This window comes from Plectropomus leopardus, chromosome 7 (assembly GCF_026936395.1).
Source record: "Plectropomus leopardus strain MGB_pleo_1.0 chromosome 7, ASM2693639v1, whole genome shotgun sequence".
Taxonomy (NCBI): domain Eukaryota; kingdom Metazoa; phylum Chordata; class Actinopteri; order Perciformes; family Serranidae; genus Plectropomus; species Plectropomus leopardus.
In genome coordinates, this window is record NC_142182.1 from 17414758 (window position 1) to 17437617 (window position 22860).

General features: G+C 40.9%; 1 protein-coding gene across 4 annotated transcripts in view; it reads left to right on the plus strand.

The window, feature by feature from the left end:
- fgd4a (FYVE, RhoGEF and PH domain containing 4a) overlaps nt 1-22860 on the plus strand; it is a 98880-nt gene that overhangs the window by 9574 nt on the left and 66446 nt on the right. The window contains exon 1 of one of the 4 annotated variants that reach the window (XM_088080097.1): nt 18781-18969. The exons of 2 other annotated variants lie outside the window; for them this stretch is intronic. In XM_088080097.1, coding sequence (XP_087936223.1) covers nt 18867-18969 — 103 coding nt within the window. In that variant the 5' untranslated portion in view covers nt 18781-18866. Of the gene's footprint in view, nt 1-18780; nt 18970-22860 lie in introns of those variants that run through there. One more of the 4 variants, XM_088080095.1, reaches the window with a different exon arrangement.

Below are 22860 nucleotides of genomic sequence, written 5' to 3' on the forward strand. Positions count from 1 at the left end.
ACATGTCAACAGGCAAAATGCCTCCTCTTTGTGTGGGCACTCTCATATACATCCAATTAGAGATGACACAGTCCAGACTAACATAAAAATGAAAAGCGTCTACAATGTGGTGCCTCAAACACTCACAGTGAGAGGACAATTGCATTATATCAGTATTGTGAATCTCTGCAAGCAAACACAAGTTACAAAGCTCATTCATTTCCTACTGAGCTGAGTAATCAGAAATTAACCCAATGTGTGGACTGTCAGCAGTGGATATATTGTGAGATCTGGACACAGCATCCCAAGATGGCAGCCTGTTCATTCCAATGAGACATACTCAGTGGATACACAAGTTTTAAAGGCCTCCACATTCTTTAGATTAGTGGTTCCCAACTGGTGGGTCGCGGTCCAAAAGTCATTTGTGGGTCCATTCTAAATGGGCCGCAAGTGAATTTGTAAAAAAAATAAATAACAACTTTATTTTGAAGTACAGTAAATTATTGGCTCTAGAACACATTAAAATTGGATTCATTTGCTGGTCCTGCCTGATCAGAGCGCACACGAGTGTTACATGTAATTGTTCTTTTTATTTACTTATTTATTTATTTATTTATTTATGATGCCCATAAGTGCTGTTTTCTTTGGCAAATGGACTCCAGTTTCCAATGAAACTGCACTTATGTCTACCATGACCTGGATTACTGAGAATCTTCATCAACATATATATATATATATATGTTTGAACAGTAGATAGTTATGAGAACCATATGAGATTTGAGGAAAGGCCAATTATTTCAAAAGATTCCTTGGTGATTTTTAGAGAGCTTGTTTCTATTGGTGATGTTGAACATGGTAAAATAGCAGGTGGCACAGTACAGGAAGATGGGTTCAATAATGCTATACAAAAGGTATATGATACCAGGTTACACATATTTTCGGGTCAATAGTGCACTTGTTTTACCAAGTGTGATTGTGCAAATAGCGCTACCCACAGTAATCAGCGCTTTCAAGCTAACTGTATTCATTAGCATTTAAAGCCAGTGCCAGCACAGTACAGATGTATGACTCGCTGAAATTAATTCTCCCACGTTGCGTGTTGCCTGTCAGAACTGAGCAGCTGATCAGCCCAGCTTTCTGTGATAAATGATGAAAAGGGGAATGCAGTCAGTCTTGTTAGCTAGGATGTGATGTGTAAAATCTACACTGAATATTCGCTGCAGCAGCCAGAGTATAAAGGTGAGTATATGGAGGAGGTAGCATTCTTGAGTTCATATACAGTTTATTCACGCAGTGTGTACAGTATTTTAGCAATGCACGGTATTGACCAAGAAAAGTAAATCAGTAATCATTACTGTCATAATTCACATGATTGCAATGGCACTTGACTTGATGAACTGGCATCTAAAAAAAAGGGAGCAAAACAATGCAACCCTTTATCTTTTTAAAATCCTTCATGTGTGTACTTTGCACTCACACACACACATGTACTGCCACTGATGCACTCCAAGACATGAAAATAATGAACCGCTCTCAGTGATCGCTCTCAACTCTTATAGTTAATTCAGCATGGATTATCGTGGGATTTATTCTGTGTGTTTACTGCGAGGAAAGATGAGAAAGATAAGGTGGATAATGAACGTAACCAAGCGTTTTCTTCTATGCTGAGATGGTTATAATAGTTTAATCAATTTGGTGTCTGGATATTTGGTGTCTAGCGTTATCCATCTTTGAGCGCCGCTCAGGATTGGCTCTGCACAGTCAACATTGATTTTGGCAGGTTGTTGTTTTTTTCCAGGGGCAGATTGACAGCGGGGGTGGTATAGTGTGTGTGTGTGTTTGTGTGTGTGTGTGTGTGTGTGTGTGTGTGTGTGTGTGTTGCTGATTGTGGGACCCAATCCAAAGTGGGTGTGTTCCTATGATGCAGGGGCAGATGCCGATCCGTTTCCTCTTCTGCCCTCATGACAGATGTGCCCTGCTGCTGTAGAGATGGAGATTCAGCTCCTGTACCTTGTTTGCTGCATCTTTGTAGCTTTTGTTCCTCTGTGTGTGTGTGTGTGTGTGTGTGTGTGTGTGTGTGTGTGTGTGTGTGTGTGTGCGTGCGTGCGTGCGTGCGTGCGTGCGTGCGTGCGTGTGTGTGTGTGGAGACAATACCCATCATTCATAATTGACCTTCATAATGTGCATGGTGCACTGGGAGGAGGAGGGGAGTCAATGAAAACAGCAAGGGCTCAAATAAAGTGTGTGCATGCCAAATGTGTGTATGTGTGTGTGCTGGTGAGCGTGCATGCACTTTAAGTGACGTGGGTTTGATTAATGGTGTGTGCGTGTGTGTGAGAGGAGGGAGAGAGCCCCCCCTCCCTTGTTCTCAGGCCAAAGAGAGAAGAAAGAGATGGACAGTGGGGGTAAGGTGGAGGTGGATGTGGTAGAGATGCAGCAGAGTTGGTGAGGGGAGGGGGAAATGCCAGCTGCAGTGGAAAGAAGGTAGAGAAAAGTGTGAGGTGGGCAGTGTGCGTGTGTGTTTGTGATGAGTGGGAGGAAGGCAGTGAGGCATAAGGAAGGAAAGGACAGAAGAAAATATATGCACATATATTATGTTGTTTCACGCTTGAAAGTGGGGTACCAAAAAATGAAAAATAACCATTTGCAGTGCAGCGAGGTGAGGTTTAAAAGCCAACTGAATCAATGAAATTGGAATCCTTTAACCCAAAATCGACTGAATGTTTCCTTTCATTCAAACACTGCTGACACTGCCAAAAAATATTGGAAAAGTTTAGTGGTTTTGACAAGTTGGATGTCTGAAAAAGTTGATGTGCTTTCAAATCAGCAGAGCCATACAGGAAGAAAAAGTAAATCCAAAAGGAAAGTCTTGAAAATCTTCCATAGACAGACTGAGCTGCTGTCCTTTGAGGTTTTAATTTCAACATTTTTAACAATTGAACAAATTATTTTTGTTATGTCAAGGAGCATTTTTAGCATCTTTCAGCTTGTTGTTCTGGTTGTTGGTGGTTCTGGTTATTCCTGTGTCAAGCGTTTTTGGGGGGGATGGAGGGGCAAGCTGAATCCACATAATGCTACATGTGTCGCAAAGTTGTTTTTCCAAGGATGGCAAAGGCATGATCCACCCTACTCTGCCTCAGATTGGCCTACCCTCATGTTTTTACCTTTACCAAATCTCACTCCACATGCTTAAACGTAACCAACCCAACCACCAAAGTCAACAAGCACTAGCCTTCAGAGGGTGAGTGGGGCAGGTCATGCCTTTTCTATCCTAGGAAATACAACCTTGCCATCAGCAACTAGAAGTAACAGTAAAGTTAGTGACTAGCTGATGGGCATAGTGGGGCAGCTGCTAAAAGTAGAGTAAATATTGGATTTATGTTCACCAGGTGCCTAGAAACACTAATCCAGACACATGATAATTTTGCTTTGTACATCTGTTATTAGGCAATTGTTACGGACATGTTTCCCCTTACTAACTGTTCTTTGGTGATAATAGTTCAATGTTGTGTTCACAGCTTGTTCCATCACTCCCAAGTGGCCAAGGAGTAATAATGCAGCTTTGTACTTGGTGTTGCTGTTTTGTTTCTTTTTTGACCTTTTACTTTTTAATTTAAACTAATTTGATTGAGGGCACAATGTGAGATTTGATATATAAAATCTACTCAAATAATCACCCAACTGTATTAACTCCTTCACATTAATAAAGCCAATATCTGCGCAGTAACCTACAAACAGAGCTGAATCAATGTTTGACTGAAAGGGGTAGTCGTCCAAAACACAGTGATTAAACCATAGAAGAGAGAGAGAAAGCGATAACAGCTTTAATGTCCCTCAAGCTTGGTCCAATGCACAATGAGAGAGACTCATTTAACATGATTTGTTGGACTTTTTTTTGGTTTAATGTGCTTCTGTTAATTTGCTGAAGGGCCATCTGACTAAATGAATTCAGAAATTCAACAAGGATCACAGTGAATATAGTTTTAATCCATGTCTAGCAAATACCCACTGCCCATACCATTTCTAATTAAAGGCAAAAATGTGTCTGAAGATAAGAGGTTTATGCCGTTTGCCAAATCTCCTCACAACCCGATAGAAGATGTGAGATTCGTCTGACTGTTCCAACAATGAAATGAGTTCATTGAATAATTGAAGTCATTGCTAGTTTGATTTGATAAACACAAGTTTAAATTATTGAGTCAATGTATAAATAAAATTAAACTTAAAACAGCAGCCCAGTACGTCGATATTGAGCATTAATTTGTTTAAAGTTAAAGTTCAGGAAGCTGTTGCATGACGTTTAACTTTCCTCTCTGCTACCAGCAGTATGTTCACACAGTCAAAGGTGTGCGGATATCTGCACATTCATGCATGTGAGAGCCTCATGGTCACCATCTGTGAAGAGGAGAGTTTGATTCTGGCAGAAATAAGGTGCACAGAACGTCCAACACAGTGGTCTTACATGTTTAATTACTTTTGAACTTAACTAGATACCAAGAGAGGGAGTTTGAATAAGGCAGAGTGTGTGTGCATGTGTGTGTGGATATAGATATAGAGGGGATTCTTAAAACTGATGTTCACAGTGTGTGACAACAGATAAATTTGTGGTTGCAAAGCAGCAAGGAAGGGCTTATCTACCAGCATGCAGCAGGTGCATTAAGTGTTTGATTGCATTTCTCATACCAAGAGGCATGTATTTGTGACTTAGTGTCTCTTTCTGCATTCATTTGTATGCCTCCTTGTGTCTGTGCATGGATGTGGTGTAAATTAAATCTATGGATTTGTGGGCTATCTTCATGTATGTGTACCTGCTGTACGGTAATGCCTGTATATATATGCCTGCATGCTCATGTTAGATTGCATACTGAAAAGAGGATACTCAAAGCAGGTCCATTACTCTCTGTCTGAGAATCAATTATTCTGTTAAGTGTCACCATGGAAACAATAGGCCATCCTGTAGATAATAGTCAATGATTGCATTGGCTGATAGGAGGTATGATTTGCTAACATAATATTCAAATGTTCACCACACCCTAAATGCCCGACATTCCTCTGAAAGTCATTTCCTGGTAAAACAGTACCAGCTAAAACAGCCCTTTGCACTGCAACTGCTGACAAAAACAGCCAGAAAGTATTCTATAATTTTATAATATTTCTGTGCATATTGTGACTTTTTTGGGATAATAGCAACATATTTTTTCTTGAATAACTCAAATGAGGCTGAATATTTCTGAGTCATGTGCTGTCACATTAACTCTCAGCTCCGACTGTGCAAGCACTCTCACTAATGTTATACAAGTTTTTAACAGAATTAGCACCAATTAGGCTGCAAGCTGACAGGGACAGTACATTAGGATAAATGTAACGCTGAGTTTGGGTTTCTTTTAATATCCTCCCCTGTCACTTTTGATTAAGACAGTTACTACAGTGCATAATTAGGTCCTGAAGTACTGTGTCCGGCCTTAGGTGCAAACAACGACACATGAATTCATGAATTTACTCCAGTTTTGAGTTTGTGTTCGCAGTGAATCTCCCACTTATCCTTTTTAAAATTCATCTCTGGAGTTAAAGTTAAAAAAGTGGAGCTGTGTATAGCTTTCAGTTAGGTTAATTATGTTTTTGATACAGGGGAGAAAACAAAAGACTTTTTTTTCATTTATTTGAACACTGGAAATTGGCAATATTTCCTGCTTGTAAAAGCCTAAAGGCAGAAAACTAAATCAGGAACATTATAGGTGTCAAAATCTTTGTACTTTATGAATGAATCACTCGTATATGTTGTTGCTTCGGCCCAGTCTGAGGCCACATGAAGGACTCGCACCTTAGTGTGTTAGTTTGCCTCCAATAATACAAACACATGATGCAGATACTTCTGGAGACGTTCATCACCCAGCTCGGCTTAAACAGTGTTGACACACAATTTTCTTCTGATTCAGCACTCTTCAACCGAATGTTGCAACTTGCGATATGAGTCACGATTATAGTGTGAATTTTTGCATTTCATTTTCACTGAAATAAAAATTTAAAAATGATGATGATGTAATTTTTGCTGGGGTTTGTAGCAAACAAGCATGTTCTTATATGTCTGGAATATGATTTGGTGGCATCTCTATAGCACCACAATGTTTGATGGTATGTTGTGAAACATTTTACCCTTATCAAAAAAATTGCAGCTCCTGCGATATCGATATTCCACTTGGTCATTCTGAATTTTCAATAACAGGTCATTAATTGTGTCGCTCTACATTACAACCCTCATTTACTTGTACTTCACACAACAGAAGTGCTGCATGCCAAATCTGTGCTCAACGTGGAATCAAATTGATAGTTAAGTGTTGCATGTCTAACTTAGTCATTTATTTAGATACTCCTGGGGCTTATTAATGGCATTTTTTTTTAAGAAATATGGGCTCTCCAATTGAGCCCGGAGCATGGATGCTCCAGCATCAGTCTGCATGAGTTTTTGTGTGGATATGAGAGCATGCATGGCTGCAAGCTGTCTGACCTTAGAGCAGCAGCACAAACCTGTCTGGTGTAATGGCTCTGCAGTTAATGGCCAGAAAGAGACTGAGCATAGTTATTTCTGTAGAACCCTGCTTTCCTGCATGTGGTTTACACACACACTTCCAGTCCGTAGAGACATGCAGGCAGCATGCACACTACTGCTGATTGTGACATCTGGATATAGTTATTGACTCTCTCGGCCTTTCCGGTCACTAATTACTGTGTTGTGTAATGTGGCCTGCACAGTCTCACAGTGTGTATCAAAGTGTGTGTGACACTAGAGTGTGTACGTATGGCGGCTTTGAACAGGTCGTTTCATGTAACTGCTGAAAGGATTTCATTTTAATGGGCATCCATATCCGGCACTGGTTACAAAGGGTTAATGATAAAGAGTGTGTTGGATCATTACACAGAGAATCAGCAGCCCCATGCTGAATTTCCAGCTGTGGTAAATGGGACATAAGATGAAAAAGTAGATAAGAGGAGAGGAGATCAGTAAGGGCGAGATGGAGGATCACGGTTAATAAAAGGCGTGAAAAGCTGCAATGACAGAGAGGAGAATAGAAAGGAGGTCAGGACTGTGACGGCTGCCAGTCTGGATTAGAAAAGAAATGGACAAAGGGAATAGACATAAAGATTTTTTCAGGCAAGCACGAAGGTGTGACTGAGTGTTTAGGATTCAACAAAAACCATGTTTCTTCACACAACTTGTGAAAGCAACACTTCCCTCCATGTGCCACTGTAACACTTATCAGGGCCTGCGGGTCATTTTCACAGACAGATTTGACAAAATGAGAACTGAGCGCTCTTTCTCACCATGTCAACACTTAAGCCACTCCAGCCAACCACAACAGAGCTCTGTCTGCACTGTAGTCGGCTGTATTCTGCCGGTGAGCGCAGTTATGAGTGATAATGGAAGAAGAGAAAATACACTGCGATACATCTATTGCATCTCATTATTAAAGGATCTTTTGCAGTCCCCCAAATCTTTTCAAATTATATTATTTTTTGTTATTTTCTTATCCTTGCATCTCAGTTGGAGGTTCTCTGTGGGTTGTCTGTGTATTTGGGCTTATGAAATCAGCTTAAAACCTAAAATATGACATGCAATGTCATCAACCTTTACCCAAAAAAGAGTTGGTTCCTGAAATTTTAGAGGGTTACACAAGAGCTGTAAATTTGAGACTCAGATCAGGGGGTTTACCTTGACGGCTGTGAGACTTGACTCACTGTAGACCTAACTTGCTCACTTACTGGCAATGCTCTGGCTGTGATCTTTAGCATCTTAGTATGTTAGCATGCTAATATAAAGATAAAAACAATGAATCAATACAAAGTGCCAAAAACTGCAGTTTCTTGAATGACCACTTGAGGCTGACTACAAATGCAGGTCGTTCCTCACAGACCCCCATGTTAAAATGTCCAACTTTACAGCATAAATAAACATGTTTATAGCATGGTGCAAAAAATATTTTATCCAAGGCTGCTAAAGTCAGATGAATTTTACAGTTTTGTTTAAAAGTTGTTACATAAAATAAATAAAGCATGTTTCAAATGTAACCTAGGTTAAAGTATCTTTCTCGTTTAGCCCGGTGAACATATAAATTTTAGAAAGCATATGTTTTATGTCTGCATCTGCCATTAGTGGGCCACATGATTGGAGAAGGAATAATATGTTAATTCCACTACAGGAGAGACTTGATGTTCTCTGAAATTAGGTGGCAAATCATATGCGCAAATATTGGTATCAGTATCAGCATTCTGCTCAAATGAGTTGGAAAATAAAGGCATATCAGATAGACAGAAATCCAATATTGTGCATCCCTAGTTGAGATATTTTAGTGTGGACCAAAGTGGTGGACCAAACAACGGATCAACAATGCTCCTGAGAATAAATAGGCAACGTCAGGCAGGCTTTGCATAGCTACATGTATTGGATATTTAATTATTAGGCCTAGAGATTGTAGAGATTGAATATAATGGTTTGAGGTTTGTATATATACAACTATTAAAACAGCTTTAAAAGTGAAGTGTTTAATTTTAAGGGTCACTGACTTGGAGTTTGCCTATGAAGACTTTTAACTTGAACTTGCCCTAAAGGACTTGAGACTTGACCCCAAAAGGCATCTTTTGACAGCGCTCGCCTTTTACAACATCAATCTAGACTGAAATAACATCTGAATATTTGGTCCTCTCTGTAAATGTTTCTCTCTGTGACTCCTGTGTGGAGTGTGTAACCACTGATTTGGTTGTCATGGGAAAAGAGTGGGTGGACTTTATTTCTTCATCCACCGCTACCTCCATCCTACACTGTGCTCCTCAGTGTGAACCCTGGAAGAAAGGAGTTCAAAGCACATCACAGAAGCCACTGCGAGGTACGACGACAAATTATTACTCAGGCTTCAGAAACCTTTACTTCAGGCTTTTACTTCATAAGACACACATCAATTTTCCATCACCTCGATCTCCCTAGATGTCTTGCGTTTCTTGTGTCACCCCCTCGCCTCTCGTCCTGGAGGGGGTTATTTTGTGTCATGCTCATCACCTATATCTGCTATAGCCAGCAGCAGCAGCAGCAGCAGCAGGGACAGCAGATGAGTGCGGCCATTGGCTTCTTCCCCTCTCTCTGGCCCTCCCCTTACCCAACACAATGGGACTGATTGTCCATGCGACACACACTCACACACAGAGGGGGCTTTACTCTGGGGCTGAGTGTCGCTCCCCCACCATATGCCCCATCTCCGCTGGAATGTGATTATCTTCACTCGCCACAGAGAGGAATGAGGAAAGGGTGAAAGAAGAAGGAAGGCATCCGAGGAAGAGAAACGGGAGGTTGAATGGAAGGGCGAGTCAGTCTGTCACTGAGTGTGCAAGTGTGTGTGTGTGTGTGTCTGTGAAAGAGAGAGAGAGAGAGAGAAGGAAGGGAGGATGCAACCAATGCAGCGAGGCAGCAGTTTAACACGAGCCTGAACCTGCCAGTGCGCGCGACAGAGCGCTGAGAGATAGAGAGAGGAAGGAGAGGTCTTTTCACTTCTGTCTAGCTGTGGATTTTAATTCCTTCACTGATCTCACCGGACACAAGCTCCACTCAGGTTAGTGCCTCTGTCTTTTTGACCGGTTTACCAGCCAGCTCAGGGGCGCTGTATCCATCGAGTGCACAATGCAGCCGCAGGGCGTTGGGTTAACAGAGCTGAGAGACAAAATGTGGGTGGTTCATGACCACAGAGACATTGAAACAAGCCTTTGCTATTCTGAACACACAGACACATATCGCCTGCTGAGGCTGATGGTTAACAAAGAGGGGAGCACACATCACAAAAGACAAACCCTGGATCTCACCACAAGGAGTTCCTCTGACGGGTGACGGCTGAGTGTGGCAGTGGTGGCTGCATATGTGCGTGAACTGTGTGTGTGTGTGTGTGTGTGTGTGTGTGTGTGTGTGTGTGTGTGTGTGTGTGTGTGTGTGTGTGTAAGAGAGAGCTGTGGGTACTCTAAGCAGGCGGTGGGAGCTGTATTGGCTGGAGGGGACTATTAATTTTCTTTAAGGCATTGTTTACTGAGCCTCTCAGCTGCAGGCTGTCTCAAGACGTGCACTACACATCTGCAACTCACACGTACACACACACGCATGCTAGTGCATGTAGAGGCTATTGCTGCTTATTTCACTTAACTCTGTTTGCCATGATTGGCGTAATCGGCCTCAGCTGTCCACAGTGAGCTGTGGGAAAGTATGCAAGAGCATGTGTGTATGTGTGGATGTCTGTGTGTGTTTGTGCATGTGTGTGTACACTGTGGCTTGCTGCTCCTGACTGGTCTGCAAACAAAACTATGATTTAAAGTCACCTTGTCATTACAGCTGTAATACAATCTCTTGATGAAAGATGTTATCCTGACTGCTGCTAGTTGTTGCACTCCATCTTGGTTGCAAACAACAACACAGAGAAAATGCTTACAATGTTGTTTTATATAACAAATTACATTGTTTCAATAATCACTTTTTATTATCAGACAAATGAAAGCAAAAATATGCCTTGTGTTTTTTTTCTCTCTATAGGCTCAATCTCCTCACTCCATCTCTCCGCTGCATGCTTTCACTGAAACTCATTGGGCTAGCTATCTCTGCAGTTGAAACCATTAACTTTATCTGTAGCAATATATTTTTTGTAGTGCTTCCTCTGCTCTCTAGGCAGGCAGTGATAGGGGTGTTACCAGATCCTGCTGTTTAAGCTGCTGTAGAGGCAACCACTCAGCGGTCCCTTCTACTAACAAGGCTCCTTGCTGGGTCTGTGTGGGACCCCACTGAAGAGTCTCCTCCAGCATTAAAAAAGTTATGTATGGAGATGTTTCTGTGGCTCAAATATAAATCAGTGATGGTTTTTAAAGGGGAGACTTGCTGTTGTCACTGAAAAAGTTGTCATGGAGTGCTGGGGGTTGGTGTGTAAGACTGAAGGATCTGATCAGGTATCAGTACTAGCAGCACATTCTGATCCCAGCTTGTCATATATCACAGTTCGGTCGATGCCGTTCAGACCTACATAGTTTGTTGTCAAAGTTAAGTACATGGATAGGTTTAGAGAAAAAAATCATAGTTTGGCTTTACTTTCACACAGAAAGCCAACTGTGGGCTCACAGATGAAAGTCCAGGGTATGTTGGACCCTTCCGCTGCCCCTCACGCCTGCCCTATATAGACTTTCCTGCTCGTTATGTTATGTTGTTCATGACAGCCATTCAAACTGATGTCATCCGGCAGTGTATCATACAGCCGCAACAGGTTCCGTCTGTCCTCATTACAAACTGACGCCACCCAGTGGCGTATCATACTGCCACGACAGGTGCCGTCTGGCAGACTGGCAGCTTACCATACTTCCTTCAAAGCTACCGTCTGGCCACGCTATGAACTGATACCGTCCACCTCTGATCATATGTCTGCAAAAGATGGCTTTTGGCATTGGTGTCTGACACCGAAATCACCATGCGGCGGTATTTGACGAGTTTAGAATAAGAATAGGCTGGTACTTTAACTTTAAGGTATCGACCAAAACAAGCCAATACTAAGTAGTATAGAAACTTCTCCAGCCAAACATTACCTGCAATTGCTCCTTTCCATATCCAGATCTAGAAAACAAGTGACTATTTGTGTAGTTTTGCGCATAGCCAATCAACGCATTCTTTTTTTAATGCAACGTGTGATTGGCCCACTACTGCAGCAGCTATAACTTACACAGTCTGTCGGGAAGTTAAGCGCAGTGTATTTGACAGCATTGGTAGTTCAGCGTTCGGAGATGCCACCATAACATATGAAAGTGTGGTGAATTTTATGAAACTGAATACTTCCATTAAAATGAAGGGTATCAAATAAGTAGAAAAGAAGGTATCAAATGAAGAACTTTGTTAGTATCACTATCACTTTAAGGGTGCTGGTATATAGATTGGTATTGTATGTTTTGAAACAATGCCCAGCCCAAATGATTGCTCCCTAGACTTATGTCTGTCACATTTATATTTTTTATCAGATAAAATGAATCAAATGCCAGTATGTGAGCCAGTGACCCTGTATTGCAGTTTTCCACAAAGATGTTTACATTAACAGACTCCGATGGATTAGTGGACAAAGACATAAGCAGATTTGTCGGTTTTAATGTCTCACTACATGTCCTCTTTATCACCCTTCTCTTCACCTCCTTATGTTGTCGAATGAAGTGAAATTTGATATATAACTGTGGATCAGAGGTTATGTCTGAGCTCGCAGTATCGCTTCTCAGACTGAAGGGAACCTATCATAAATGCAGCAGGGGCCAGGTACGTGATGTGACCAAAAATGGGATTAAACAGGAACAAGCATGTTGTTTCTAAAGGGAAGGTAAAAGGAGGAAGGAGTGTTAATAGCCTCATTGAAATGAATGCTAATGTACATGCAAGGACATACTTTTAAAGAACCCCCACATTATGACTTGTTCTTGTATTTTATAACAGGCATTTATGTAGTGTCTGCATGTAAGTCAGTCTCAGACTGTCATGTCATGCTGTTAGCAACTGCAGTTTAATTATCATCAGATTCGTCCTCCTCACTTTCCCTTATTCCTCTCTCTCCCCTTTTCCTTTTGGATAATTTTGTTCATTTCTCTTCTTTCGTTACATGCTGAAGTAAAAAATGCTGTGTCATTGCAGCAACACAGCAATCACTAGGTCAGTTTGTGGCAGCAGCCGATCATCTTGTAATTTTGTCTTCTGTGTACAGTGGTTCTCCTTTCTTCTGAGCCTCCAGTGACACAAACAAGAAATGCTGATACTATTTGACACTTAATTCCACCAGGACGTGTCAGATTAAGTGCTGTGCGTGTGTGAATACAGGAAAGCAGGTGACTCAGTTTATGTGCACTGCAGATGTTGGTTTTAGAGAAGATTTTGACAAGCATGGTGACAGAAATGAGGAAGAGGGGACATCATTTTAGTTCAAGCATGAAAAGCTAAAGAGGAAGTTCATGTCATTTTAAATGTTAAGTTAGTTTCTCTTTTCCCCTCTCTGCCTCATTAGTGCCCCAAACTTGGCTGCAGGCTCGCCCGCAGGCTTGCTTACAGCATTGCAGGGTTTTCTGTGCATTCCAGCTCTGCACTGAGAATATGGGCTCCAGTGCTTCCAGTCAGAGGGGCTCATTCATACCGAGTACAATGATCCTGTTTGAGCCACAAGTTTTTACCCACGCTGTTTGATTGGCATTATATTCACCATCTATTTACTTCATCCATAATGCATTGAGACAAATCTGTTTAGCATTAATGAATCTCTGTTGCTTGGTGTTTCCTCAATGCGCCGGAATCAATAAAAGGAGATAAACAAAGAGACACAGACAGAGCGAAATGAAGAATTCATCAGGAGTGTTTTAATCTGAATTGGGATGAGTTGAATTAATTGACTGTTCACTAAGCACCGGCTCTCTTTGTTACTGTTGCTGTGCCTGTCAAGCTTTCCATTCTCTGCAGATTTACCACTCAAAGTTAAGTCATTTTTTGTAACAGTGGGTCCTTGATTTCAGACAAAGGTAGACTAAAGCAAACTTCTCATGTCTATTTTAGCTCTGTGATTTGTTCAACAGAAGACTTTTTATCATTTCAGTCTGACTAGTTTTAAACCAAGAACTCTAAAACTTGATGGCTACAAACTTAATATTGAGCTAAAATATTGATGTTCAAGCTGCATGTCCCATAGAAAATGTCAGCATTCACAGATTATCCAAAGGTGATAGACGGAGATAAACCACTTTTTCTTTGCCGTAGAGCTAGCTTGTCCTATGACAAGGAATGAAACAGAAGCATCAGTACGTGGGTTGCAAATATAATATATACCTAATGGAAACACGTGTGTTTGTGCTTGCATGAGGTGGTATTTCAGGCGATTTGAAAAAATCCATATTTTGCAAAAACTGCGATGGAAACACTTTTTCAGTTTTATAGGTCACGTGATGCTGTGGCTGTGTGCTTGTCGGTAGGAACTGGATACCTCGGGCATGATGCAAGAAGTGCTACAAGAGGTGTTACTGCATCGCATAATTCTTCAAAGGTTTTTCAAAAGTCTTCAAAAGCAGTTTTTAGAAGTATTCTAAAAGCATCAGAAAGGCAGAACTGAGTAATACCTTATACTTATTTTTCACAAGTAATATTGTTCTCAAGATATTCTGTGTTATCACATATTGCACATTTCTCTTATATCCCGCAGACATAAAACATACTGTCCATTTCTCACACTTTTTCTCTTGTATTTGGTTTTGGATACCAACGTCCAACTTCTATAGAGTATTGTTCTGTATATCCCATGTACACCAAGTCAACATGTGTGGAAAGTGAAAGCTTGACAGCCCTGCTGTGCGTAGTTACTGTTGCTAAGCTATGATTGCACAAATAATGGCGAAAAGGTCAGTGAGGTTAAATTTCTATAACATCACAGTTTCAGTTATAACTGCATTTTCTGGATAAGCAAATATCATAATCATCCCTGCAAATAATTCAGTCAGTGCGTAACAGAAATAATCTTCTGAAATGCTGTTGACAAAATATCTGTCCACCACGACCTTTCGCAAATGCCACGTGCTGTCACTCCTCCTGTGCACAAGGCCGCTGCTGTGGCTCTGTGCCTCTTCCTCAGTGCATTACAATATGATTGAGTGCATTTCTTTGTTGTCCCCGTCAGACAGAGCGAGTCGTAGCCAGCATCAGATGAGTAACAACAATATATTCATCTGCATCAGATTGTGAGAGTTTCTCATGGGGTTATTTTTAGGAGAGGGAGCTTTGTCTGAAGTTCAGGAAGTCATTTACTTTTGTTGAGCTGATGGAAAGTTAAATGGTTATTTCTGTAAACATTTTTGCTTAAAAATGGGTTGCACAGAATGGAAACTCGATTATTGGAAGAAATACCCTTGGGGCATCATTTCACTAAATTAATAGAAATATGAGTGCAGCTGGGGTGCTTGAGTTTACTGGAGTATATTGCTTTTTTATAGACATAATCAGATCTTTTTCTATTTCTTTGTATTTTGTTCTTTACATGTAAACAGAGTAGTGGTCTTTTATGCTGGATTGCGTCACTCCCACGTATCCGCAATTAAAATGTGAGACATTTCAAATCCATTCGGTCCGGTCTTATCATGAAAGAGCATGCTGTGAGTAACCGCTGTTGTTCATTTATGAACAGACTGGCCTGCTGGGGCCCAGTCAGACGTGGTGATTGGGTGGACAGGGTATTGATTGACACATTTGGGAGCTCCTGCCCAGCAGCTGTGATCTGTTTTCCAAGGTAGGCGGTCAGGTCACAGAGGGAGCTGGAGGAGGAGATGGAGGGAGCAGAAGGAGAAGGAAGGTGATAGATAAATAGACAACAGGCTGGTAGAAAAAATAAATGGCTAAGGTGAAAGTGAGAAGTGAGAGAGATAAAGGAGGAGCGAATGAATGCTGGCTGTCGATGTTATCGCATACTCTAATTTCGTTAATCGACCCGATTCTCAGTGCCCAGTGATCAGAGTCCACTACCTCTACACTGCTGTTTGGATCTCAATTATGGGACTCTCATTGATCTCATTCTCTCTGTTACTTACTCTGTTTTTGTACAAATTCACTTAAGTTTGCTTTGATCAGTTATGGAACTAAATGCCATCTGATATCCAGAGCACATTTAAATATATAATTCTAATCTTCTCTGGTTGGTGATTATCACTGCAGTGAAAACCAAGAAACTTTCTGTCTTTCCTCATCTCTTTTTCTTTATGTGTTATCTTTAGTATAGACAGGAAGTGTTAAACAGTGGGGCTGCAGATCAGGTTCAGAATCGCAGCACACCCAGGCGCCTGCGCAGCCTGCCCTCATTAGACATGGGCCAGATAGCATGTTCAGATCATGCTTAAAGCTGATCTTCACATGCTGAGGCCATGTAGGGTGCAGGCTGGGAATCACACAGTAGATGGACAGCTTCTGCACATGATGTACGATTTTTATGAGGCACATGTTTAAGTTGGTGGAATTTGAGGCAGACTCTTTTGTAGCTGAAACTGAAGACTTTATGGAGGATTCTTAGTTGCGTTTGCCAAGGGAGACCCACAGTCCACTGCTCAAATTTACTAAGAAGAAATTATATCTGCAATTGAAACAAAACCTTATCTTTAAGGCTTCCGACTACAAGTTGTGGCCTTTGTGTGGACATGGACAGCATGCATTTTTTCAAAGGCTTTCTAGTGAGAGTATTCAGTATTAAAAGAAAGCAAATGTTAAATCTGCACTAATAACGATAACGATAATAACAAAAGGTCAGTGATGGTATGTAATGTGAAAGGGATCAGTCATGGTGTCAAACCCTTAGCTCCCTGTAGCAGAGATGAACAGTCAGTCATTTGACTCAGCAACTCATTGTTTGCATTCATAGAGTACAACTTTACATTTTTGTAATACTTTTTTTCCCACACTTTAAAAACCCTAGACCTCAAATGATTAGTCGATTCATCATTTAAAAGAAATTGTACTTTGTTAACGGCTTCAGTCATTTTTCAAGCAAAATGTCAAACATTTGCTGGTTACATCTTCTTAAATGTGATGCTGATGAATTGATGCTTGTCTTTGTCATTCATGACATTAACTGAAGAATATTTTGTTTTGGATTGTTGGTTTGGACAAAAAGGGCAACTTGAAGATTTCACTTTATATTGTAATTCGCCTTTTTCACATTTTTTGACATTTTACAGACCAAACACTTCATTCCAATCAATTAGTTGGTAAAATAAATACACAGGTTTGTCGATAACAAAAACAATAATTAATTGCAGCTCTACCAAACTCATAGTTTTGTTTTTGCGACATCAGGCAGCTGTTTTCAGCTACAAAGCTCTTAAAACCCGCTGTTACTTTGCCAGCAGCAGACAGGCACAGTTAGTGGAGACCAAATAAAAGCTAAAAAAAAGGGTGAACATTTAGCCTTTTTTAAACAAAGATCCTGTGATGGGGCTGGAAAAAGACTCTTCTAAATGCCAGCCTTACTTTTTCATACAGAACTAAACAACGCCAGCATAATGCCACCACAGAGTGTGATTTTGATAACATGTTGGTGTTCTGAAAGCAGAAGAGGCGTGACATGGAACACAACAGCCTCGGCCTCTGGTGTGACTTAAAACATGCACGTCAGGCAGCACCTTATAAATACTGTCAACGGCATGACATTGAAATAAAAATCATTTACCATCCCGGTCATGTGGTGGCTGATCTCATCTTCTGCTCAGAGGGTAAGAAGCTCATGGACCTAAGTTTTTCCCCATTTTGCAGACTTTCTTGAGCTGCTACTCTTCTTTTAGTTAGCTGCTAACTGCTGCAAGCTGCATTTTAATTCTCCTGCTTGTAGGTCGCACACAAAACACATCAAAACATCACACCTGTCCCATCCTGCTAGTCGTCCCCTCTACACAGACGTCAAATCAGCACTGCTGATATGTCTACTGGCGTCTTGATGGCGAGTCAACTTTGTTCCTCCAATTCTGTGATTGTACATAAAACGGTGAGGCGGAATAATGCCTTGAAGAGGCAGAGTAAAAGTGGCTTTACACTTACATTTGCCAGTTGGCCACCCCCACACTATAGTTCACCATAAACATGCTGTAAAGACTCAGCTAATTGGCTTATTCTCTGTACAAGAAGTCATCAAAGAGCTGAATTGTTAGACGGAGAGTAAACTACATCATATGTCTATGTTTGCTCCATGAGCTGGAGACAGGGGTCTCATCTGGTTGCCTTGACCACATAAAAGCTCGACACGGCCTTTTAATTTTCACTCTATTATGTTTGTGGCAGAAAACCATAACTCTCTGGTAATTGTCCATTATGGAGGGACAGGAGAGAGGGGAGACAGACACATCTGGTCTCATTCAATTGCCAATCTCTTCTGTGTCAAGCATGAAAACCTCAGACGCGTGCTCACACACACACACACACACACACACACACACACACACACACACATTATCACCATGAGCCTCAGTGTGATTAAAGGGGTGTGACTTGGCATATTAATATATTCTCTCTTTTCCATTATTTATGAGTTACATTTGAATGGTATGTATCTCGATCTAGGACAGCCATGCAAATGAAGCAGAGGTTACTTTGCATTCTTGTGTCCTTATGGGCTGAAACAGACTCTTTTTTATATTTAATAGTATCTATTTCTCATCATTATGGGATGATAAGTGCAGACTCTCCTCTGTGATTTGGGTTTTTAAATTTCAGAATCTCAATTATTTTTGCTGCAGCATATCAGGGCTGAGATTAGGTTAAAATTGGGCTTTGGGGGGTTTGTGCAGTCAGATTTGTGCAATACAGTTAGTCTGTCAGAAAATACAGTTATGATGTATTGGCACAGGAGCAGAAAATGGGCAAAAAGATAACATGGTTTGTTGCAGTAGAAAATATGTTTAATAATGAGTTTTCAGACTATTTGGCAGGACTGCAGACGGTTAAATATTTACTGTAACGGCTGGTTAATTTTTTATTTTTCTCACTTCCCCATCAGCGTCTTCTCCGCTCCCTCCTCCACAACTCCTAACCACTGACTTACAGCGTCTCCTCCCCTCTTTGAGTTTCTCTTCTCTTCCCACCCTGTGGTGACTTTGTCCTTGATTGCTGGATAACCCCCAAAACATTATTATGGAAATGGTTAAAAGTGACTGTGAATCATTCATCTTGAAGGACGACTTCACCCTCCTCCTCCCCACACCTGGTGACTCTGGTTTCCAGGGAACCGGTTTGTACAGTGTTGAGGCAGGTACTCTGAGAGTTTGATGGGTAAATACAGACATGGAGTAACCAGGAGACAGGTAAACTCGTATCTGAAGATAGGACTGTAATTTCTTTATAGATGCTGATAAAACCTAGTAGAAGAGACATTTCTGAGATGGATAAGCGTTGGGTGGTTGACAGATCAGGGAAAACCCAGCTGTACTGGAGAGGAATACTTACAGGTACTGTGGAGATCTTTTCTTTTATTAACAGTCTAGCAGCTATAAAAGATCAAGAAAGTACAGTTGAAACTACAGTTGTTTAGGTTTCAGTTATGTGGTGTGTGTGTATGTGTGTGTGTGTGCGTGTGTGTGTGGGTGTGTGTGTGCGTGTGTGTGTGTGTGTGAGAGCCACTTAGAAAAGAATTGGAGGAAGTGCGTTTTAACACAGAAACCCACACACACTCTCACACACACATACATACACACACAGGTGCTGCCAGTCAAGTGGATCTATGAGTGTGGGTGCAGTCGCCTGAAACATTTCAAGTATGTGGCATATCTGTTATGGAAACCGTGTAGATAATTACTTATGACTCATAGAAAGGGGAATCCAATTCTGTAAAGGTAAGCCGATTTCATCTGTGGATTAATACTCTAGAGATGGAAATTGATAAGATTTTTTCAATGTGAGCGTCATCATTGATTTTGCTTATCCGTCCAGTTTTTATCGATTCCCTTTGTGATTCCTGATCAATTATCTGTGTGGAAAAAAATAAGCCTCCATAGGTTTCCAGCGTCAATGCAGCTGATTTATTATTTCTGAGTCTGAATACAGAATAGAAACAGTCAGTCTGTAATTATCTAAAAATGATGAAATAAGACAACATTGTACAGCATTCATTTTAATTTTGGTTTTCTGCTAAAAATAAAAAATGCTAAACTTGCCTGCATGGTGCTAATGTTAAAATGACAAAACAGAGGTACCCTCGGTAACAGGTGTGCTGCTCAGTTGGGAAGCAGTTGAAAATGTGCCTGTAGTGTTAAATTCAATTAAGATTTCACTTTTATTTAACTAAGAGTTAAGAGAGAGATTCGAGATTAAAACCTCTTTTGCAAGTGAGATAGACAGGATCATATAGCAGCATAAAAACCAACAGGACAACATCAAATCACAACAGTGACAACAGCAAATACGTACATAATATACAATAGGTATGACAAAATACATACATAATAGAGTGCATTAAAAGGCAGTGATATTTAATATACAAATTGTTAGTTAAGTGAGGCAGCTAGCTGTGACAACTTCCTTTATTCTAGGGTCAAAGTCATTTAAAGAGATAAAGATCTCAAGTTTGTGCTTGGCCTGAAGTTGATTCCAGAAACAGGCCTACTGTAGTAGAACAGACAGTTTTCCCCTTTGCTGATCAAACGTACTGAAGCCATTTGTGTGACCTAAGATTATGATTGCTTTGCAAAGATGAAAACTTCTGGCTTAGGTAAGTTGGAAATTTACCTGAGATGATCTTATGGACTCAAATGTAACAGTGTTGTAACCTACACAAGGTGAAGGACAGCCATCCTACCAATGACAGGCTCTGAAACTAGATTCGGTATTATACCTCAGGGCTGAGTGATGCAGAGAGTCAAGCTTGGACAAGGTGGACGGTGAGGCAAACCTGGAAATACTATCACCAAAATCAGTCTGAGACAGATATAGGCCAGGCACAAAGCATTTTCTTGAGGCCATGGAAAAGCAAAACTTTGAATTTCAGTTTTTTTGCAAGACAGTCAAAATGGTATGAAAGATGTTTCAGCATATTGCTGGTGTTTCCACCCTTACTTGAAATGATCATTTTACAGACATGACAGGCAGCACTGTTGTCATCTGTCTTTGTGAAATGAAGCCACGCTTTGGACTGTCTCTCTTTCTTCCTCTTCACCATGATTTCTTCTTGTTGCAAGTTTCCAGGAGTGTAGACACATGAGTTTGACATGATTGTTTTGCAATGTGCAACTGTCAGAAAAACATGCCGGCATCAACAAAAGGAACTGATAAGCTCAGAGGCATACTATTCCAGTGGATCGGATGATTATAACTGGTTCTCAACAGGAACCGGCTCCCAATTCCCATCTCCATAACACACATTTGGGCTCTACTGAGTATTTACAGCAGCAGGATGGTGCATGTCCCTCTTGCGCTACAGTAAATATTGAATCACAGTATAGTACAATGCCTGTACTGAGCATAAGCTTTATGTGCTTTCACAATTTGTGGACCTCAATAAAATCTGTAGCACAGAAATAAGCTGCATCTGACTTTGTCATAATAGTTGGGTCAAGTCATTGTGTGATTTGGTCTTTTTAAGAAATTGTAAACCACAGGAAATAAATATAACATGTAGTGAGGCACCAATCTGTTACTGATATCAGGATAATACTGACTCAAATTGCTGAATCAGGTATCTTGGACTATGGGACCAGTCAGTCAGTCATTTTCTGTAACCGCGGGGGGGCTGGAGCCAATCCCAGCTGTCATTGGGCAGAAGGCGTGGTACACCCTGGACAGTTTGCCAGACCATCGCAGGGCCGACACATATAGACAGACAACCATACATGCTCACAGTCACACCTAAGGGCAATTTAGAGTCACCAATCAACCTGAGCTGCATGTCTTTGGACTGTGGGAGGAAGCCGGAGACCCTGGAGAGAACCCACAGTGCTAACCACAAAGCCACCGTGCCACCGACTATGGGACCAATGTCTTCAATTCAGTTTTACTGAATGTTTACATCTGATTTCAGGTGCACGTACTATGTCATGCCTCAACAGCATGCCAGTAGGCTTAATTAAACACTGGTATTGGATCGGTACTCTGTATCGACACCCAAAGCCCAGGTTTCGGTATTAGGACTGAAAAAGTATGGTGTATCCCCTAGTTCAAGTTAGTTTCTTCTGTGTTGTTGTATGATTAAGTGTAATGATGTTTGTATTTTTTACATTTAGTGCAGGGTAATATTTCCATTGTAGCATAATCTTCTATATCTGCTCTGGCTGGCATCTGGTTCCTCTAAATACAAGGCTCGCATAATCTTTAACAAGTTAAATGGCCAGACTCCACATTTTCAAATAGTAATTACAAAGCAGCTAGAAGTGACGAGGACCAGAGGGATCGCGAGCAGTGGGAGTAGACAGACGACAATGATATTCTGTGTTTTGACTGGAAGTGTAGACTCAGGACATAAGTCATTCGGTGTTTGACGCAGCAGTCGTCTGTCAGTGCTCTGGTTGCTATGGAGAGGGTGAATGTAAACAGAGACGAGGCTGCTACCAGCGACTAAGAGATCATTTGTTGATAGGTTCACAACACTTCAGAAAGTGAAATACAACATATACGTACACAGACACAGTTGTGAAGATCTGATAAACGTCACAGCTCATTAATTGTTCTGTATCTGTCAAGGATACAGTGTGCTTTTGATTAGCTCCCATCATTATAACTTTGTATAAATACAACACAAACCACCAATTTCTAGTGGTATCAGAATGGTGGCTGCCATTTTCTGAGGTAATAATCAGGTTGTTTTAGGGGACGCACAAGCTTTAATTCAGAGGGTTGATTGGATTGCTGTGAATATAGCAGCTAAATTAGATTTTTATTTTCCTTCACCGCTCTCTTTGGGGGATTTGCTGCAGTTTGGCACCTGTTTCCATGCGTGTTTAATTCATGATGCTCAGTTGAGGAAGCCCAAAGACAAACAGGAAGCAGCTTAAGATTTTTTACTTATGCTAAATATAAATCTGACATGTCAGAAATGTGTCAATACCTTTTGTATTCACAGTCACCTGTGCAGTTTATGTGCACTTTAACTGACAGTGAGTTGGTAAAAATAAAAAATAAAAGTAAAAAAAAAACATGGACATCGATAAAGAAAATTGACAGAGCTTTCTCAGCTCCTCAATTTCTCTCGCAGGATCAGATATTAAACATCTTGGAGTTTCATTATCAGTGTTCAGAACTTGTAGTCAACTGAGTCTCATGTCACTTCCAAAATCTGGCCTCATTAGTGATAACAAGTGTCCACCCTGCATTTTGATATGTGCACATGATTTCACACAGTTTCTATTTTT